The sequence below is a fragment of the Ailuropoda melanoleuca genome, chromosome 16, assembly GCF_002007445.2.
Source record: "Ailuropoda melanoleuca isolate Jingjing chromosome 16, ASM200744v2, whole genome shotgun sequence".
In the NCBI taxonomy this organism is placed as follows: Eukaryota; Metazoa; Chordata; class Mammalia; order Carnivora; family Ursidae; genus Ailuropoda; species Ailuropoda melanoleuca.
Genome location: NC_048233.1, coordinates 53,213,164 through 53,230,940, shown reverse-complemented (window position 1 = coordinate 53,230,940; position 17,777 = coordinate 53,213,164). Strand labels below are relative to the sequence as shown.

The 17,777-nt window shown below is 40.2% G+C and overlaps 1 protein-coding gene across 3 annotated transcripts in view; it reads right to left on the bottom strand.

Annotated features, from left to right (window-relative positions):
• Window positions 1-17,777, bottom strand: part of NELL1 (neural EGFL like 1) — an 885,423-nt gene that overhangs the window by 689,913 nt on the left and 177,733 nt on the right. For all 3 annotated transcript variants that reach the window (XM_034645600.1, XM_034645601.1, XM_034645602.1), the window contains exons 6-7: window positions 5,721-5,793; window positions 5,026-5,108 (exon numbers count right to left, since the gene is read on the bottom strand). In XM_034645600.1, the coding sequence (XP_034501491.1) occupies window positions 5,026-5,108; window positions 5,721-5,793 (156 nt within the window). The remainder of the gene's footprint in view (window positions 1-5,025; window positions 5,109-5,720; window positions 5,794-17,777) is intronic.

The following is a 17,777-nucleotide window of genomic DNA, read 5'->3' as shown; positions in this document are numbered from 1 at the left end:
GCCTAAAATATTAGCTTCCTAGGAACCCTCCAATACACACAACCTTCCAAAAATTCAGATGCATGTAAAGCTCTAGCTTTATTAGAGTTTCTAGAATCCATGATAATTAAGTTCTTTGGGAATTCTTTAGGGAACACATCAAATACACTTCTTAGAATTTGGTGAGGTCAAGTGAGTAAAACCACATATAAGAGGTAGTAAGAAGTGACAACTTATCGGGTGTTACCTTTACTTCATTTCTATATCCCCTGTAGTTCCTACAAAAGGGTAATGACTGATGGATGACCTTGGGTTGAAAAAGAGTTCAACTAGACCTGCATCCCTCCTAAAAGCGGCTGAGAACAGGTATTTGTGAGAAGAAATGAGCCTCCCTCTGAAAATCTGGAACAATCTACTGCCTGCACCACTCCAAACACGTCCTAAAGACTAAATGACCCGAAAGGCAATTCTGTGACTGCCCAAGTTTCCTGAAAACCCAGGAATTTGCCTAAAGGCAGTATTGTCAATTTCCCATACTGTCCAACAAAACTGAGCTATGCTCACCTACAAAACTCAATACCAAGAAAACCTCGGTTTTAAAGGAAGCCATTCTCAGGGCAGATGTTTCCCTGTTGAGCTCTTTTTTTTTTTTTTTAATACATTTAGCCTTTTCTGACAACACTAAAAAGCCCTAATCTCTGTAATAAGAAAAGCGCATGAGACAGAAACAAAAGTGAAGACATATTAAGGTGAAAAGCTAATTTTTCAAAGACTCTTAATATGTAACTTTGCCTTCGTTTTTCCCCCTGCTAAATGCTAGAATAAAAGGACAAAAACAACTCTGAACCAAAAAACGAATTACAATTTGTCACTGGTATTAGCATGAATTTACCCAAATTCATTTTCTATTTCTACACTACCTGCCATTTCCTCCAAGAATGCCTACAAATCCAAAATAGATCCAGCAGCAAATCTACATCTCTATTCAGTCTTACCTTTGTTCACGCATTTATCTAAGCAACCACAAACAGAATCATTTATTCTTAACTCTACACATTCGAAGACAGACATCAGAGGCCTTTTTCAAAGTAAGAGGTCAACAGATGGATGAGTACATTAGTCGTGCAGTGGGTTGCACTTTTCTTTCTTTGAAATACTATTTATTTGGCATTTGCTACATCGAAGGGAAAAAAATCTTTTATTGTGTTAAACCTTTAAGCTTAACCAGAAAAATCACTATTGAGCTCCTCGCAACAATGGAAGTCTCAAAATTAAATATGTTACAAGCTGAAATGCCACTCCAAGAGCTGCTTGATTTGCATAAATAGATTTGTCAAAGATTTGAATAGAAGTAATCAAATTCCCAGTCTCCAGCATCTCTTCTTCCTGAGCGTGAAGGCGGAATGCAATTACAGGACAGGTGGGATGCAAGAGTAAGACAGGTCCTGACCCCATCACATTGCTGTACCTGGCCCAGCAATGGGGTTGTTCCCACACTGTCAAGACTGAGAGAACTTCCAGAGCAAGACAGGGATTGGCGGTGTCTTGGACATGGCTTAGGGAAGGTGACAGAAGACAGCTTCCCTGCACCTTCCCCACCTTGAAAAAAAGGTTCATTTTGCCAGAATGCCAGTTTTCTTCAAAGAGGGCTCTTATGTACCCTGATCTGTAACCTGAAGGTACGCTCAAGCTGGTCCCGTACTCAGCAAGGGCACAGTCATTCTCCAGCACCCCCTGTCCTGAAGAGAGAAAAGAAACAGCAGGCCCTCCTGGGCAGACCCCTGGGCTCATCTAATGTCTGCATCTGTTTGATGGGATTATGGCTACCAACTCCTGTCCAGCTTCTGCCCTGGGCTTGCTCTCTGGTAGAAGGCCATGGCTTCCCACTAGGACACCATGTAAGGACTTTCCGCTGCTTCCCAAGACCTCCTGGTACCTAACTCTAAGACCAAGAATCCGACAGCAACTCGCAGCTGTTGCCAGGCTTTGTGATGCCAAGCCACAAGGCAAGGTGGGCATTTTCTTAGAGACCATCTTCCCCTTGTGGCTATTTTTTTCTAGGTTTAACAACATAAAATGAACAACCACCGCTTATTGAGTGCCTACTGTGTGCCATCCACCAAACCAGACCTTTAAGTCTCACTTGCCTGGTCTCATGATACCTTCAGAAAAGCAAAATTAATTGTCACCCTTTTATAAACAGGCAAACAGCAACTGGGAAAAGGTCAATGAGCCTCCAGGTTCCCACCTTGATAGCTGCACAGGGTGCAGGGGAGAGGAGGTAGGGAGCAGGGTCTGCCCATGTTGGGAGGTCTTAAAGGAAACTCCTCCATAAAGATGCGGCCCCCAAGGCCTGTATCCTCAGTTTAAGAGTATACATAAAGGAAACAAGATTTGCACCAAGCAAAGAAGACCTAACTATTCAGACCTTGGCGCAGGCAAGAAGGAACTATCTTCCTTGAGAATTCTTGAAGAATTCTTGGCTGAGAATTCATCTGGCCTATCCCAGGTTTGCAGTGCAATTCTGAGCACCCTCTATGATCTGAAAACCTTTAAGGAGATCATGGAATATAAGGTGGCCCTGCAGGGTCCTGGCAGAAACACACACCATGGGAACCCAGGACTCAACATCTCAACAGATTTCCAAGGAAATCAATCAACTATAACCAAAGGGTAAGTTCAGGAGCTTTGTTCTTGCCTTGACTTTCCCCCTCCAAAAGCTTCTACAAGCTCAATGCTCATGTTTCACTCCCAACAGGTACCATCTGAACACACATTCCTCAATTTCCTTTGCTCACTGTTCTCACCTATCTCTCCATCCCCACTCTGGTTGCAGCCAACCTGCCTCTCTCCATCCGTCATTCCTTCTTTACATCTTTTCTCTTTCCAATCCTCCCTTGTCCAACTACAAACTTTCTTAGTCAGAATCTGAGCCTGAGTCCCAGCTTTCAGAATGAGCCTGAGTCTCAGCTCCACCATCCATGGTCTTGGGAAATGTTAACATAACATTCCTGGAACTGAGTCTTCTCATCCGGGAAGGGGGCTAATAAATCAATCCCAACTCACAGGACTGTTGTGAGGATTAAAGTGATAGGGAATACAAAACATTTAAACACTGTTACTAACACACAGCAAATACTCAATAAATATTACCTCCTACGACTGACTTTCCAGCTTTTTCTAAATTAGGGATTGACAAATTAAGACCCATGGACCAAATCTGTCCCGCCACTCAATTTCCTCAGGCCTGTGAGCTAAGAATGATTTTTCATTTTCAAATGGTTATATTTTAAGTGACTATATTTAAATAAATATATACGTAATATTTTCTATTTTGCCTCTTGGCCTGCAGAGCCTAAAATTAACTAGCTAATCCTTTCCAGAAAAAGTTTACCAACGCTCCTCTTCTAGATTATTGTAGATTGCAAAATTTTGCAGTGAAAATGGAAGTTCTCAGTTTTCTAATTACAATTCTATTCACGGTTTGGAAGAAACAGACTTATAAATCTTCCGAAGTGCCAGAGGCAGGGTTTAGAAGGTGGATGAAACCATTTTCTGCTTGCAATTGCCCACAATTAGATATCTACTGCCTCACAAATGCCCATTTTACATAATAATGTTTGGAGGACAGAGCTCAATGTGGCTCCTAGATAATGTATGGCTAAAAAGAGAAAAATGGCATTCTCTGCAGAAGGAAAGAACAAGAAAGAAAGGGGCATCCTTAAAGCCGGGTAACCACAATCACCTGAGACTGAGTGGCATGTTTCTCGTTCCAAAAATTCGGTAGTAAGCTAAAATATAATTAACACTATTGAGATCAAGCTGCTCCAGACGAAATAAAATACAAGTCTCTATATGCCACAAGCTGGGAAGGCAAATAATTGGCTGCATTTCACATTTCCACGTATTCTGAACTGAAAAGCTAATCCTTCAGCTCGTAAGTCTTACGGTCTCTCACAAAGGTGTTCCTCTCTCCTTTCCAAACAAAAGACGACTTGGCCAAAAACCTAGTTTGAAAGAGAAACCTTATCTTCGGCGGCACAACCAATGGGTCCAGAACAGCCCTGCCTCCCCCTTTCCTACCCAACAGTTTGTTTGTTTGTTTGTTTGTTTGTTTGTTTGTTTGTTTGTTTTTCCCCACGTACCATGGCTGATGGCTGGGAGCAGGTGGAATAGGATTAATGTATCATTTTCACTGTTATTAATATTCTTCCTTTCACAGAGTGTAATGTCTCTTAGGCCCAACCTAATTCTTTCTTCGCCCTAGGCTGGGACTCCCGTCCACGACTGATTGGTATCATAACAACAGCATTACTTTCAACGCAGGGCTCAGGGTCTTTCATTATGAATCTAAACTTCACATATTAAAGCCCCAAATTGTTTACATTTATGGCTCCACCCTCGATACCTTGTGGAGCAGAAATCATGTCTTGTTCATTACCACCTCCTTTGTGTCTGACACAGAGCCTGGCAAACAGATCCTCGAAAGATAGTTGTTAATTGGATGGAGAAGAGAAAAAGATGTACAATTATAAAACTGAACTTTGCCTCCTCCACCGTGTAACTCAAGACCAGTCCTGAAATGAGTCACATCTTAGAAAAGTGATATAATGCCTTCTCGTGACAGTAATCTGTTCCTAGCAATGGCTCTTTTGCCCTTCTGATTATTGGCAATTATTGTTACATTCAAAATGCATTAGCTTTTAAGCAGCAGTGCCTCTGACCATATATCATCTCGCAGTGTTACTAGTTGAATGGCCAGTGGGCAAATTCCTTTTCCTCTCCCAGGGAACCTACAGTGATACATATGGCCTTTTTCTACCAACCATTCTTCAAGTAAACATTTTGATACAACCTAATAGTATCAAAGAGGTAAATGGTTATGTTTACTATAGGTAGCCCTATTTCAAGTAAGAATAAACCATTTTTATAGTAACATATTGCAGATGCCAAGGCTAAAAATGTTTCCATTATAGAGTATCGCCTGAAATTCCAGATAGGATGGAGAAAGAAATGAAACATCATGAGTGAAATTTAGATACCTACTTTTGCAGTCATCTTGGCCAAAAGCTCTTGCAAATCCATTATTCCTTGCACAAGGCTTAAGAAATCACTGCAAGTTGGACAAGCTCAATAGAGAAAATATAAGAAATGTTAATACAGTGCTAATTCAATAAAGAAATTTTTACAATAGTAGTTGGTTGGCTATGTTGCTTTTCTGGTTAAGTATTACTTTGTAACTGGAGTGAAATCACCCAGGATTTCAGGTCTCAGTCTTTTCCTTTTATTAATAGGAGGAAAGAAAGAAACAGGAAAAAAGGACTATTAACTGAAAAGGCAATAGGACATTTTTAAATTAAAATTAAGCCCTCGTTTTTATTGAGAGGTGACTGGGAAAATGTGACTCATTATACAGAAAAGGAGAAACTAAACTCATATCTAAGCCAACCAATTTAAATTATGTTTACTATTTATACTATCATATTAAAACTCTCTTCCTGTATCAACCCACAGAACCCACATTGCTAATCTAGTCTTTTTCTTACCTTCCAATGGTAATTCTATAAACACATAAGCTTTTTTAAAACTTCAAAGACACAGAACCATATAGTATAGATAATAAATTATCTCCCTATCCCCACTACCTCAGAAGTCAACAGTTTTATGCTTCGGGTGACATGTTTATTACCAATAAGCTACATGATATTAGACATTTATAAATGCTTCAAGTTGCTACTTACTGCGATTCAGGTTCGGACATTGAGTTATGTATCCATTTGGCATAAAGATGATTTTCCCATCTTGGATGATTCCCTTGATAACAGAAGAGAGAGGTGTTGATCAAGATGACGGTCACCAGTTCCAATGGCCCCAGTGTAGTCACATGCTCTCTGCAGGTCACATTATTTTTTACAACACTGGTATCTCACTCAAAAGGTAAGTTTGACAGATAAAGGACTGGTATCCAAGATCTACAAAGAACTTCTCAAACTCAATACACGAGAAACAAATAAACAAATCATAAAATGGGCAGAAGATATGAACAGACACTTTTCCAATGAAGACATACAAATGGCTAACAGACACATGAAAAAATGTTCAAAATCATTAGCCATCAGGGAAATTCAAATCAAAACCACACTGAGATACCACCTTACGCCAGTTAGAATGGCAAAGATAGACAAGGCAAGAAACAACAATTGTTGGAGAGGATGTGGAGAAAGGGGATCCCTCCTACATTGTTGGTGGGAATGCAAGTTGGTACAGCCACTCTGGAAAACAGTGTGGAGGTCCCTTAAAAAGTTAAAAATTGAACTACCCTATGACCCAGCCATTGCACTACTGGGTGTTTACCCCAAAGATACAGACGTAGTAAAGAGAAGGGCCATATGCACCCCAATGTTCATAGCTGCATTGTCCACAATAGCCAAATCATGGAAGGAGCCGAGATGCCCTTCAACAGATGACTGGATTAAGAAGCTGTGGTCCATATATACAATGGAATATTACTCAGCTATCAGAAAGAACGAATTCTCAACATTTGCTGCAACATGGACGGCACTGGAGGAGATAATGCTAAGTGAAATAAGTCAAGCAGAGAAAGACAATTATCATATGATTTCTCTCATCTATGGAACATAAGAACTAGGATGATCGGTAGGGGAAGAAAGGGATAAAGAAAAGGGGGGTTAATCAGAAGGGGGAATGAAACATGAGAGACTGTGGACTATGAGAAACAAACTGAAGACTTCAGAGGGGAGGGGGTGGGGGAATGGGATAGACTGGTGATGGGTAGTAAGGAGGGCACGTATTACATGGTGCACTGGGTGTTATACACAACTAATGAAGCATCGAACTTTACATCAGAATCCGGGGATGTACTGTATGGTGATTAACATAAAAAAAATCATTAAAAAAAAAGAAAGTCTTTGAGATTGCCATGTTGCAATGACAATAATGACTTGACTTTTGGATTTTTTTTAGTTGAACATCAAGTTTTTGGTTTTAGGGGATTTTTTTTTTTTTTTTTTTTTACTTCTTGATTTGACGGAAGAGAGATTACAGAACAGATGGAATATGCGGAAGCCAGTTCAGAATATTGAGCTTAATCTGTAAATAAAATATAGGCCTAAGATCGTGCTGCAAGTCTTCCAGAGGGGGTAACATTTATGTGCTCAGCTTCTAAACTGACAAATGCTGTTCTCTGCTTATTTATTTCAAAATGAAATATGAATTGGAAACATTAATAGAAATAACAGGATCATAGGACCTCTTTCTCAGAATTGGATACATTTATTAACCTTTTCCTCTTTGAAGATGATGCAGTATTTGTGATTTTAAGAGGAGACAGCGTCCGTATGGGGAGGAAGCCCCTGCCACTGCTCAATACGAATTCGTGGTCTCTTGTAGGGGAATTCCAGAGAGCAATCCGTGGAGCACTACCTAAGCCAATCAGCTTCTCCCTGGCACAAAGCCGCTCAGCTTCTCAAAGCAAGTTCATGCCTTTGAGTGCCCAGGGCACCTTTCAAGCACATTTGAGAAATAGGAGAAAAGCATGGGATCGGAAGTCAGGAGGCCTGGGCTCAAGTTCTGGATCCATCTCAAGCTAACTGAGTAAACTTGAAGCAGTCAGTCAGCCATCCTTTCTGAGCTTCAGTCGCTTTCTCTGGGGGGAAAAAGGGCTGGATGCAAAAGCTAAAGGTCCTTCCAGCACTCAGCCTCTGGGTCAGGGGAATAGGCATTCAAACCAAGACGGTCACAATTTAGATTTCTGTGCTCTCCCTACCTTTCAAGGTAAACAAAAAATTAGACAAAGCTCTAGGTTTCCATCAAAGACCCTTATAGATAATGGAGACACACATCAATCATCTGATCTGAATAGGTTGACTATGGCTGAATTCATAGTAACCGACTATCCCAGGTATGCTCAGGATTTAGCGTTTCCCAGAACCTAGGACTTCCAGTGCTCAAACAGACTGACAGGCACAAGGGGACAGTTGATCACCGCAGGAGATGTGGAAGTGGAGAAAGCACATGTACCGGGCAAAATCAGGCCCATCTATTACGTGTTCATGGAAATGGCACTCAAACCCAGAGTATACTTGTCACAGTATTAATTACCTTTCTAAAAATGAATGGAAAATCCATTTGAAAAGGCTATCCCCTCTATTCACTCAGTAGCAATGTAACTTAGTACATACCAGTTTTCCTTTTCCTATTTTTAAAGGGGACTACTGATTTTAGTTACACTGTAAATTACAAATTGCCTCTCCCACATCTTTCTTCCACCTGCCCCCATCATCATTTCTGCCTTTCCACTTTTAATCTGACCCACACAGGGGTGTTACACAGATCATTAGGTGAAGGTCAATGATGTTGACTTGAACACAAACAGAAATAAGAGCTGACAGCTTCTCAATGCCCATTAACACCAAAATTCAAAGTACTTGGTATTTGTTTTTGAGGAAAGGTCATGGGGGTCAGCCCACATACTGGCATGAATACTTGTTCTTGCCAAATAAATCAAGGTGGAAATATAATTTATTTGAACGGATGTAATTCCATGCTAGACTAAAAGAAGGGTGGCCATACATTGTACAAACACCAGCTGCAACCCAAAGAAGTCTGAGCGTGTGTGTGCGTGTGTGTATATACACACACGCACACACACACGCACGCATATATATCCTAGCACCCTCCCCCAGAACAGAAACGAGAAGGTTTTGCACTGAATTGCCGTATGAACTCTTCCGTACCTGGACCTTTGGCAAAAGCAGCATTTGCTAGGCATGTAGTTTTCTTTAGAAAATGAAAGGCGTTTTACAAAGTATAAACCCATAGAGAAGCTCACTCTTATTTCTCACAGCAAAGTCATCTATGACAGTTTCTATTGATGATAATGTTCCTTCAAGTCCGCAACTTCTCCCAAAGATGAAATAAGAACAAGAATTCCTATTTGTTCTTATTTAACTTTAAATGTATTTACACTTAACCGAAAAATGCAAGTCTGGCAGGGCATTTACGAGCGGGCCTCACCTGATCTCGTTTTTTCAGACCCTTGCTGTATTTCACATCATTACTCATAGCAGTGCTTCCCAAACTTTGAGTTTCTTAAGAATCACCCTGAGTAAAACACCTCGGGTTTGAGTAAAAACCTTGAGTTTAACATTCAGATTCCTGGGTCATCCCTCTCACTCTGTTTCAGGAGGGTGGAGGGCCCTGGATACTTCATTGTTAAAAGCTATCCAAGAGGATTCTAATGAAAAGTCAGAGTCCCACTTTAAAAAACCCTGCTCCATCGTCAATCATGTGTGGGTTTTCTTTTGGAGGAGGGGGAGAAGCAGGAGGCTTTACTCATTAAAAGTTCACAGTGGTGAAAATAGCATCATCCAAATCCTAATATACGAATAAAATCTCTGATCTGGAGCTGAATTGCAACCAACAGAATTACTCAGTTTTAGACACAATGAAGGCGAAGTCGTATTTTCATTTCAGTGTCTCCTGCAGCTTTTATTATCATATATTTCACATAGCAGGCACGATAAATACTTGAAAAAGCATCAAATTCCTAAAAACTATGAATTCTAGAATATTGAGCAATATTTTCAGAGCTGGTAGAGTCTGTAAAGATCATGTAGGATATCAGTTTTTAAACTAGGGGTACATACTAGAATTTTAGAGGGGGTTGGGGAGAACATCAGATATGTTTTGAAAAAGCTTCCGGGCTGATTTTGATACATCCAATGAGAGCTACTGATGCAGGGCCAGATCACCGGGTCACTTGACCTATGAAAAACCTAAGGCATTGGCAACCTAGGTAGCTTTCCTAAAGGACAATTTAATCTTAGGCCATTAACTACAGCTCTACTAACTCCGAAACCAGCGCTAAGCTATTCCAACAGGGTTTAAGGAGAAATAGATCATTGGAGAAAGTCTCATAGTTACATGGGCTAAGAAGATGTTGCTAGAACAAGGTCCTGTTGTCAAAATGAGGTTCTATCTTAATTGCTTTAACGGATAGATACTTAATCAACCAAACATAAATTATTTGCATTAGATGCCAACCATTTGCTGAAATAGTGTTCTGGTGAGGGCAAACAAGAGATCCTTTTAGGTAGCTTAATATTCTCCCCTGCAATCTTGTTTACACTATTAATTTGCTGAACAATCCGTTTTCTCATCGTTCCTGCAATGTTAAACCCCAGCCAAGCTGAGAATCTAAATAAATCCCAAAAGTGCAAAGCCCACATTAATAAACTTCCATTATTAGTACAGGTGGGGGGGGTGGATGTTTTTTCCTTTGTTGAATCCACCTGTCGCCAGCCTCCACCTCCTGCACTCAGCTCACAAGGCACTACTAAATAAAGTTGCACCTGGTAGGTCGTACATCATGTGTGTTTGGGGAACTAATGCCTGTTGTTTCCATTGTTCCAAGAACATTTCTCATTCCACAGTAAGAAATATACAAAGATGCAATAAAGATTAGAAAAATTATACCATTAGGACCCTCTTACGTATGGAATAAGTGAGATTAAGCAAGACCTTCTAACATTCAGAGCTTTCTGATACAAATAAAAGCTTTGCCACCAAACAAATGCTAATTTTTTTAAAGCTCTTATTTCCCTGCAGATCTCTGTTTACATTGAAGAAAATGGTTCTCTTTTTGTATGCTAAAACACTGAAACAAATCGCTTTGAAAGGGAAAAGAGGTGGGGAGAGTTCCTGCTGGGCATGTAAATATACCGAGGACGATGTGTTCTGTTTATAAACTGGCAAGGACCCAAGCTTTGGCAACAGGCTAACAAAAAGTAAGACTTGAGAAACTCACAAGGAGGATTTTCAAAACGCAACCAATTATATATTTCTGCCCTGAAGACAGTTAATAAAATATTCCAGCTTGCATAAAAGCCAAGAAAGACACTTGTCGACTTTCATTACAATCAATAAAAACTGTCAGCTCATTAGCATACCATTAGGAGTCCTGCTGTTTCCAAAGTCTTAATGCACAGAAATATTAATCTACAAATGTATAAGATTCCCCAGCTCTGTACTTTGACTTTCTGCATGAAAGGAAAAATAAGAATTAGAGATGGGAGGAATCCAATACAGCTTCTTTTTCTATGTCCCTATAAACATATGTTTACCATCTGTGGAATTATGGGAACCAGCTGAGGTTAAAAAAAAAAAAAAACACAGCAGCAGCTGTGGCACAAAAAAAATTGTAATCAATTCCACTTCCCAGTGACAGCTCAGCTGTTAAGGAGACAGTGATGTCCAGGTAAGGGAAAGGTTTCAGACCCAAATCCACTGGACAGAAAGAGACAGACACCGAGAGCCTATCTTGGTCTCAGTGAATGGCTTTGGAATGGAAGTTATGTAAGAACACCCAAACCACTCAAGCATCACTGTGATTCACCTAAACTTGTTCTTCCTTTACCCTCTGAAAAATCACCGCATAATCAGTTGGGAATCTGTCAAAGGGAAACTGAGCGGTAGTCAACCATCTCAATAATGAAAATCTTTTGACAATCAGAAGATTCGGATAAGCCTGTCCTTACTGGTCAGCTATTTTCTCAGACAGCTGCTATTATGAAGGGAAGAGATCGCCACCTTTTGTTCGGGGTCTCTGATACGAATCACCTAATGCTAAAGGTTCACATGCCAGGCGCCAAGCTTAATTCCCTCCCTCACTCTTTAACCAGGAGCACTTTTACTGCGCTATCCATAAAGACCTATCAAGGCCCAGAAATTAGGTTTGACACATGAGTAGGCTTTTGCTTTTACTTTGCCTATGAAGTAACATATTAATATTTAAAATAGAGAATGATGATCTTTTAACCAGAAAACACATCATAAGCATATTTAGTTGTGGAGTGAGAAAGCAGGCTTGGTTCTTGGGACCCAGCAGGCAGCTTCTACAAGATAAATATTAAGAGCCTGAAGATATTCCAAGTCTCACCTAAGAGGTGCTTCCCTCTTCCACAGGCAGAGTTTCACAGCACTGGATGGATCCAGATAATTTCCATAGAGACACTGACATATGTGCCCTACCTGCGCCATCTCACCAAAGGACAGCCAGATGCATGCTGGCTGACATACAAAATTCTAAGAGGGAGGGGAGTTTTGGAAGTTTCCTTCAAAAAACCCGTTTCTTGAGGCTCCCCTTATTGGCAACAAGGAGAATTACATTGTTCCCCAGAGGAGCGGTGTGGAAATGCCAACCCCCTTCTGGGACTTCTCACTGGTACCACGTGTTCCTCTGGGGGGAGCTCCAGGAAAAGACAACAGAGTATGTATCCTGCATGGGACATTGTGAAGTGAAATGTGTCCACCATCTAACACAGTGACTAGTACATGATAAGTAAGCCCCTAAAAAATATATGTTGAATGAATGCTTCAATGAATGAGCATAGACTCTGAAATTTAAGCAGAGCTAAGTTTAAACCCCATTTCTATCACTTACAAACTATGTGAGACTGACAGTTTGTTCAACCCCCAAGTCCCACTGCCTCTTCTACAGCTACCTCATGAGTAGGCTCCGCAGGTGAAACCTCATTAACGGAGATAATATATGTAGGGCCACACAAGATTTAGAGCACAGGAAGCACTCAATTGTCAATACTCCTCTACCACCTACAACCCACCTCTGCAGCAAAATGACTGTCCAAGCCTATGATCAGTCCTTGTGTTTTCTACCTCTATCAGGTCCCTGGGCTCTTAAGGACAAGGTGCCTGTCATCCACAAGGAATCACACGCTCAGCAAGGTGGACTGAGTAACAGGACTAACTGCTCTCCCCTGTTCATCACAAGCTTGCAACTGAAACAGAAGTCCCTCAAAGGCAGGAAAAGCACCAATCACTTCTACAATGTACTGTTAACCATTTGGGGAGCATTAAACACGTTATGTAACCAAGAAAGGGACAAGACACATGTTGCAAACCACTAGGTGTCAGGTGCTTTTTATACATATTCTTCTATAACCTGCATTATCTTTGTGTGAGAACTTTGCCATTCCACCAACAAAATGACATATGTCGCTGATATGTTCGATTTAAGAGTATACGGTCTGCAAACCACATACCCGGTACTATTCTCAATACTTGCTGAACAACAGACTCAGTTCTAACTCTGATAAAGCTTACAATCTATAGAGTGTCCTCAATAATAAACACCCATATATAAGTTCTACCCAGAACCAACTACATAATTTGCCGAGTTCCTTGTTCAAAAAATTATTGAAAAGTTGAAGATAGCAACAGCAGAGAATGAAGCCGATCACGGGGCCTTCTAAGTTCAGCACCCTGAGGCAAGTGCCCATAAAGCCAGCCCTGCCTTCACCAGAGACCACACCAAGTGATGAAGGAAATGGAGGCATCATAGTGGGAAAGTGTGTGGTAGAATGATTTCAACTGGATTTCCCTCCCTGTATACATATTTTTCTTTCCGCAGCTCAGACCCGTTAATTTCAATGGTCTCTAAGTCCAAGGATTCTTTCCCCAGCCTGTTCGAATCTGCTTTCTTCCAGTGAATTTTTCATTTCAGTTGTACTTCTCAGCTGCAGACTATCTGTCTGGTTCCTTTTTATAACTCCTGCCCCTTCAATGGATATGCTCATTTACTCAAACCTAATTCTCCTAATTTCTTAATGCTCCATCACATTTTCCTTTAGCTGTTTGAACACAGTATAGTTTTTTGGAAATCTTATCTACTAAGTCCAATGTATGGGCTTCCTCAGGGATGGTTTTTGTCCATTAATTTTATTCCTGTGAATAGCAATACCTTGCTATTTATTTGCCTTGTGATTTTATTTGAACACTGGCTATTTGAATATTTCAGTGACTTGAGATCTAGAGATAGAATTCTCTCCCTTCCCCAGGGTTTCCTGGGTTTTTGTTTAGTTTTTCTTTCACGTTGAATGCTACAGTAGTGCACTTGTTGAATGACTTTCCTAATTATTTTTACAGAGACTATATTCCTTGTCATGTCTGGTCACTGACATCTGTCCCTGAGCTTGTGTTCAGTTTTTAGATAGACTTTCTTGAAAACGTGAGCAGGGGTGGGGGGTGGAGAGAGGGAGGGGATGATGGAGAGAAGATGGAAAGAGGGAGGAAGGGAGGGAGAGAAAGAGGAAAGGACAGAGGGAGAGATATACTGGAAGCCTAACTCCTTCAATACTCAGCCATGCTTGCACTGATCCTAGGGATCAGCCCAAAGACAAAGCTAAGGGTGTTTCTCTGGTCTTTTCTGAACATGCATCTTGCTTTGGGCACGCATGTGGGTTTTCTAAGCACAGGTGCTGTTAAACGCCATAGGTGCTCAAAGAATCTCTCCCCTTGGCATTTCATTCTTGCTTTAGTGTTCTATGATGTGTCAACTGTACTCTTTCACCCCAGGTAACTGAAAAGTATTTGTCACGTGTGCAATATTTTCAGGTAACACCTGCCATTTTCCTGACCTAGGAGATTCAGAGTTAGACAAGTGTCTTGTATCAGTCCTTCAGGCATTCCTGGACAGAATTGACATATCAAATAATTTGTAGATAAGGTTTGCTCTGCTCCCTCCAGAACCAGGGACCGTTCTCCCACACTGAGAACATGGACTGACATCATCAAGACTGCCACTGAGCTAAGATCAGCATGAGGGAAGGGTAGGTAGAAATGCCACAAAGCTTTCCCACTCTTTAATGCTGCTTTTTTTCTTGATTGAGAATTCACTTCGTTGCTATAAACCTTTGACTATTTTCCTAAATTTTGACAAAAGTTGGTTCTGACAATTTCTGCTTGTTTTTGATGTTTCTGTGGAGGGACAGAAGCTTGGAAGCTAGCTGCCTGCTATGCCATTTTGCCGGTATCCAGCTACCTATCTTTTAGCAAGCCCTTCCAGAGACTCAGATGCATGGTAAATTTGGAGAGCCACTAGTCTAAGAAGTCACTAAAACAGAAGCTAATTATCAACCATATATTACATTTCATGGATCTTTCTAGAGACCAAGTTAAAACTGTAATCTAAACCATCAACACATGTCTAGGTCAGTACACTCATAGTTGAGCCTTCAAACGATCAAAATCAATAAGAAAGTCCTTTAAAAATATACAAATTATTGGGCTCTACAGTTCACTCAACGAGTAGTCAAGGTAGACATAGGAGTTTGAATTTTAAAGTCTTCCAATGTGCTTTTGAGGTCTTTCTGGGGTCGGAAACCAGGGCTACCCTTCATTACAGACCCAAGGCCCCCAAGAAAAGTGTAGCTTCACCAAAAATTAACTAGCTTACACAACAAGAAAGAGCATCAAATGTGAGTCAGTTTGGAACTAAAACATCTGGACAAATTTGTTGATTCTTAGAAACTCGGAAAATAAGGGAAGATGGAAAAACCATGTGTGTGCAAATATGGGTGTGGATGGGTATGGATGTGTACGTACATATACATAAATATAGTAGTTATCATCCTGAAAATGACATGTTTGAGTATTTATGACAAAAGAATTGAAAGCCAAAAAAAGCAAACACCTAAAAATATACCACTAGCTTAAGAACTAAAATATCACTATAGTTGAAGCCCTCTGAGTGTCCATCCCTAATTTCCACTCCTTCCTCTTAGAAGTGAACACTTAACGAATTTAGTGCTTATTCCCATGTCTTTATCTTTTTGCGTATGTGGATGTATAAATAAGCAATATGTTGAAATGGTTTATATTTTTTTAAAGATTTTAGAAAGAGAGAGAGCACAAGTAGGGAGAGGGGCAAAGGGAGAGAGGAGAAAGGGAAGCAGACTTCCCGATGAGTGGAGAGCCTGACCAGGCCTTGATGTCGAGACCCCAAGATCATGACCTCAGCAGAAACCAAGAGTCAGACGCTTAACTGACTCAGCCACCAAAGCACCCCTGAAATGTCCTGCATTTTTAAATTATTTCATATCTTAGTTTTCTCCTGCAACTTCATTTAATTTTAGTGTTTATGATTCTACTACAATTTAAACATCATCCTATTGATTGATAACTTTTTCCCCCCAAGTTTTTGAAAGTAAAAGTTCCTGTGATGATGATTGTACATCATAACTTCTTGGGTACATGACTAACAGCTTCTTCAATGTGTATAGAGACTGCAGTCCTGTGTCATGAGATACACACACCTTAATTTTTTTTTACAAAAACTCCTAGTTTCCCCTCTTAGTGGCTCTACTAATTCAAGTTTCCACCACAATGGCTCGATTGACCTCCCCCACACTTACCATCAGATTTTCTTTTTCACTTTCGCCAGGCTAATGGGTAAGAAATGGTATTTTGTAATTATTTTAATCTGCATTTCTGAAATAACAATTGAAATTGAATTCCTTTTAATAAATTCATTGGCTATTCCACTTTGGAAAACTGCCTTTTTATATCTTTTGCCTGATTTCTAATTCAGTTATGAGCTTCTTATTGATTTTAGCATTTCTTTAATGGATATTATTCTTTGCTAATTGATCTGGTTGCCAAAATCTTTGATAAACATATTAACCTTCTTTTGTATATTAAATTTCTCAATATTATTTTTAACGACTTTATAGTTACTATTGCTTAAATTCTTTTCTACCTTGAGATCATAAACATATGGTTCCCATGTTGTCTTCTGACACAAAGTTCACATTTAGGTATTTAATTCAATTGTAACCCTAATTGATTTTTGTGTATTGTTTCCAAATATATTAAAACTTTTCCTGACACTATACACAAAAATCAGTTACAGCGATTAGTATATACATGAAGTATTCAAATCAATGATTTTCTAACCATTTATTGAGGAATACATCTTTTCCTCATAGATCAGGAATGCCACTTCAGTTACCTATCAAGTTTCCAAGTATTTACATATAAAGTCTCTTCCTGACCTCTGCATGCTATTAGCTTGGTTCATGTGACAATCCTTGCATAGCTATCAAACTCTATTGATTGCTCTAACCTTATATAGTAAGACTTCATATCTAAAAGAAACAGTCATTCCTTTTACATCTTCAGAAATATTGTCTTTACTCTTCCATACGAATTTTATTATTTTTAAGATTTTATTTATTTATTTGACAGAGTGAGAGACAACCAGCGAGAGAGGGAACACAAGGAGGGGGAGTGGGAGAGGAAGCAGCAGGCTCCCAGCGGAGCAGGGAGCCCAATGCAGGGGCTCGACCCCAGGACCCTGGGATCGCACCCCAAGCCGAAGGCAGACGCTTAACAACTGAGCTACCCAGGCGCCCCCATATGAATTTTATTATTTTTTAAAGATTTTATTTATTTACTTGACAAAGAGAGACACAGCCAGCAAGAGAGGGAACACAAGCAGGGGGAGTGGGAGAGGAAGAAGCAGGGTCCCAGCAGAGGAGCCTGATGTGGGGCTCAATCCCAGGACTCCGGGATCACGTCCTGAGCCAAAGCCAGACAGTTAACAACTGAGCCACCCAGGTGCCCCCCCATATGAGTTTTAAAATCAGCTTGTAGATTTTGTCAGAAAATAAAATCCTGTTGGGAATTTATTACATCATTCAATCTAGAAACCAATTTGGGAAGAAGTGACATTTTTAAGCCTTCCTCTCCAAGAACATAGTCTACCTGCCCTCAATTAGGTCTTCTCCAATGATTTTTAATAAAGTTTTTAATTTGTTCCATAATTGTTATGCATCTATTTTGATTTTTCTTAACTGTTAAATTTTTTGGTATCATAAATAAATATTCTGGGGCGCCTGGGTGGCACAGCGGTTAGGCGTCTGCCTTCGGCTCAGGGCGTGATCCCAGCGTTATGGGATCGAGCCCCACATCAGGCTCCT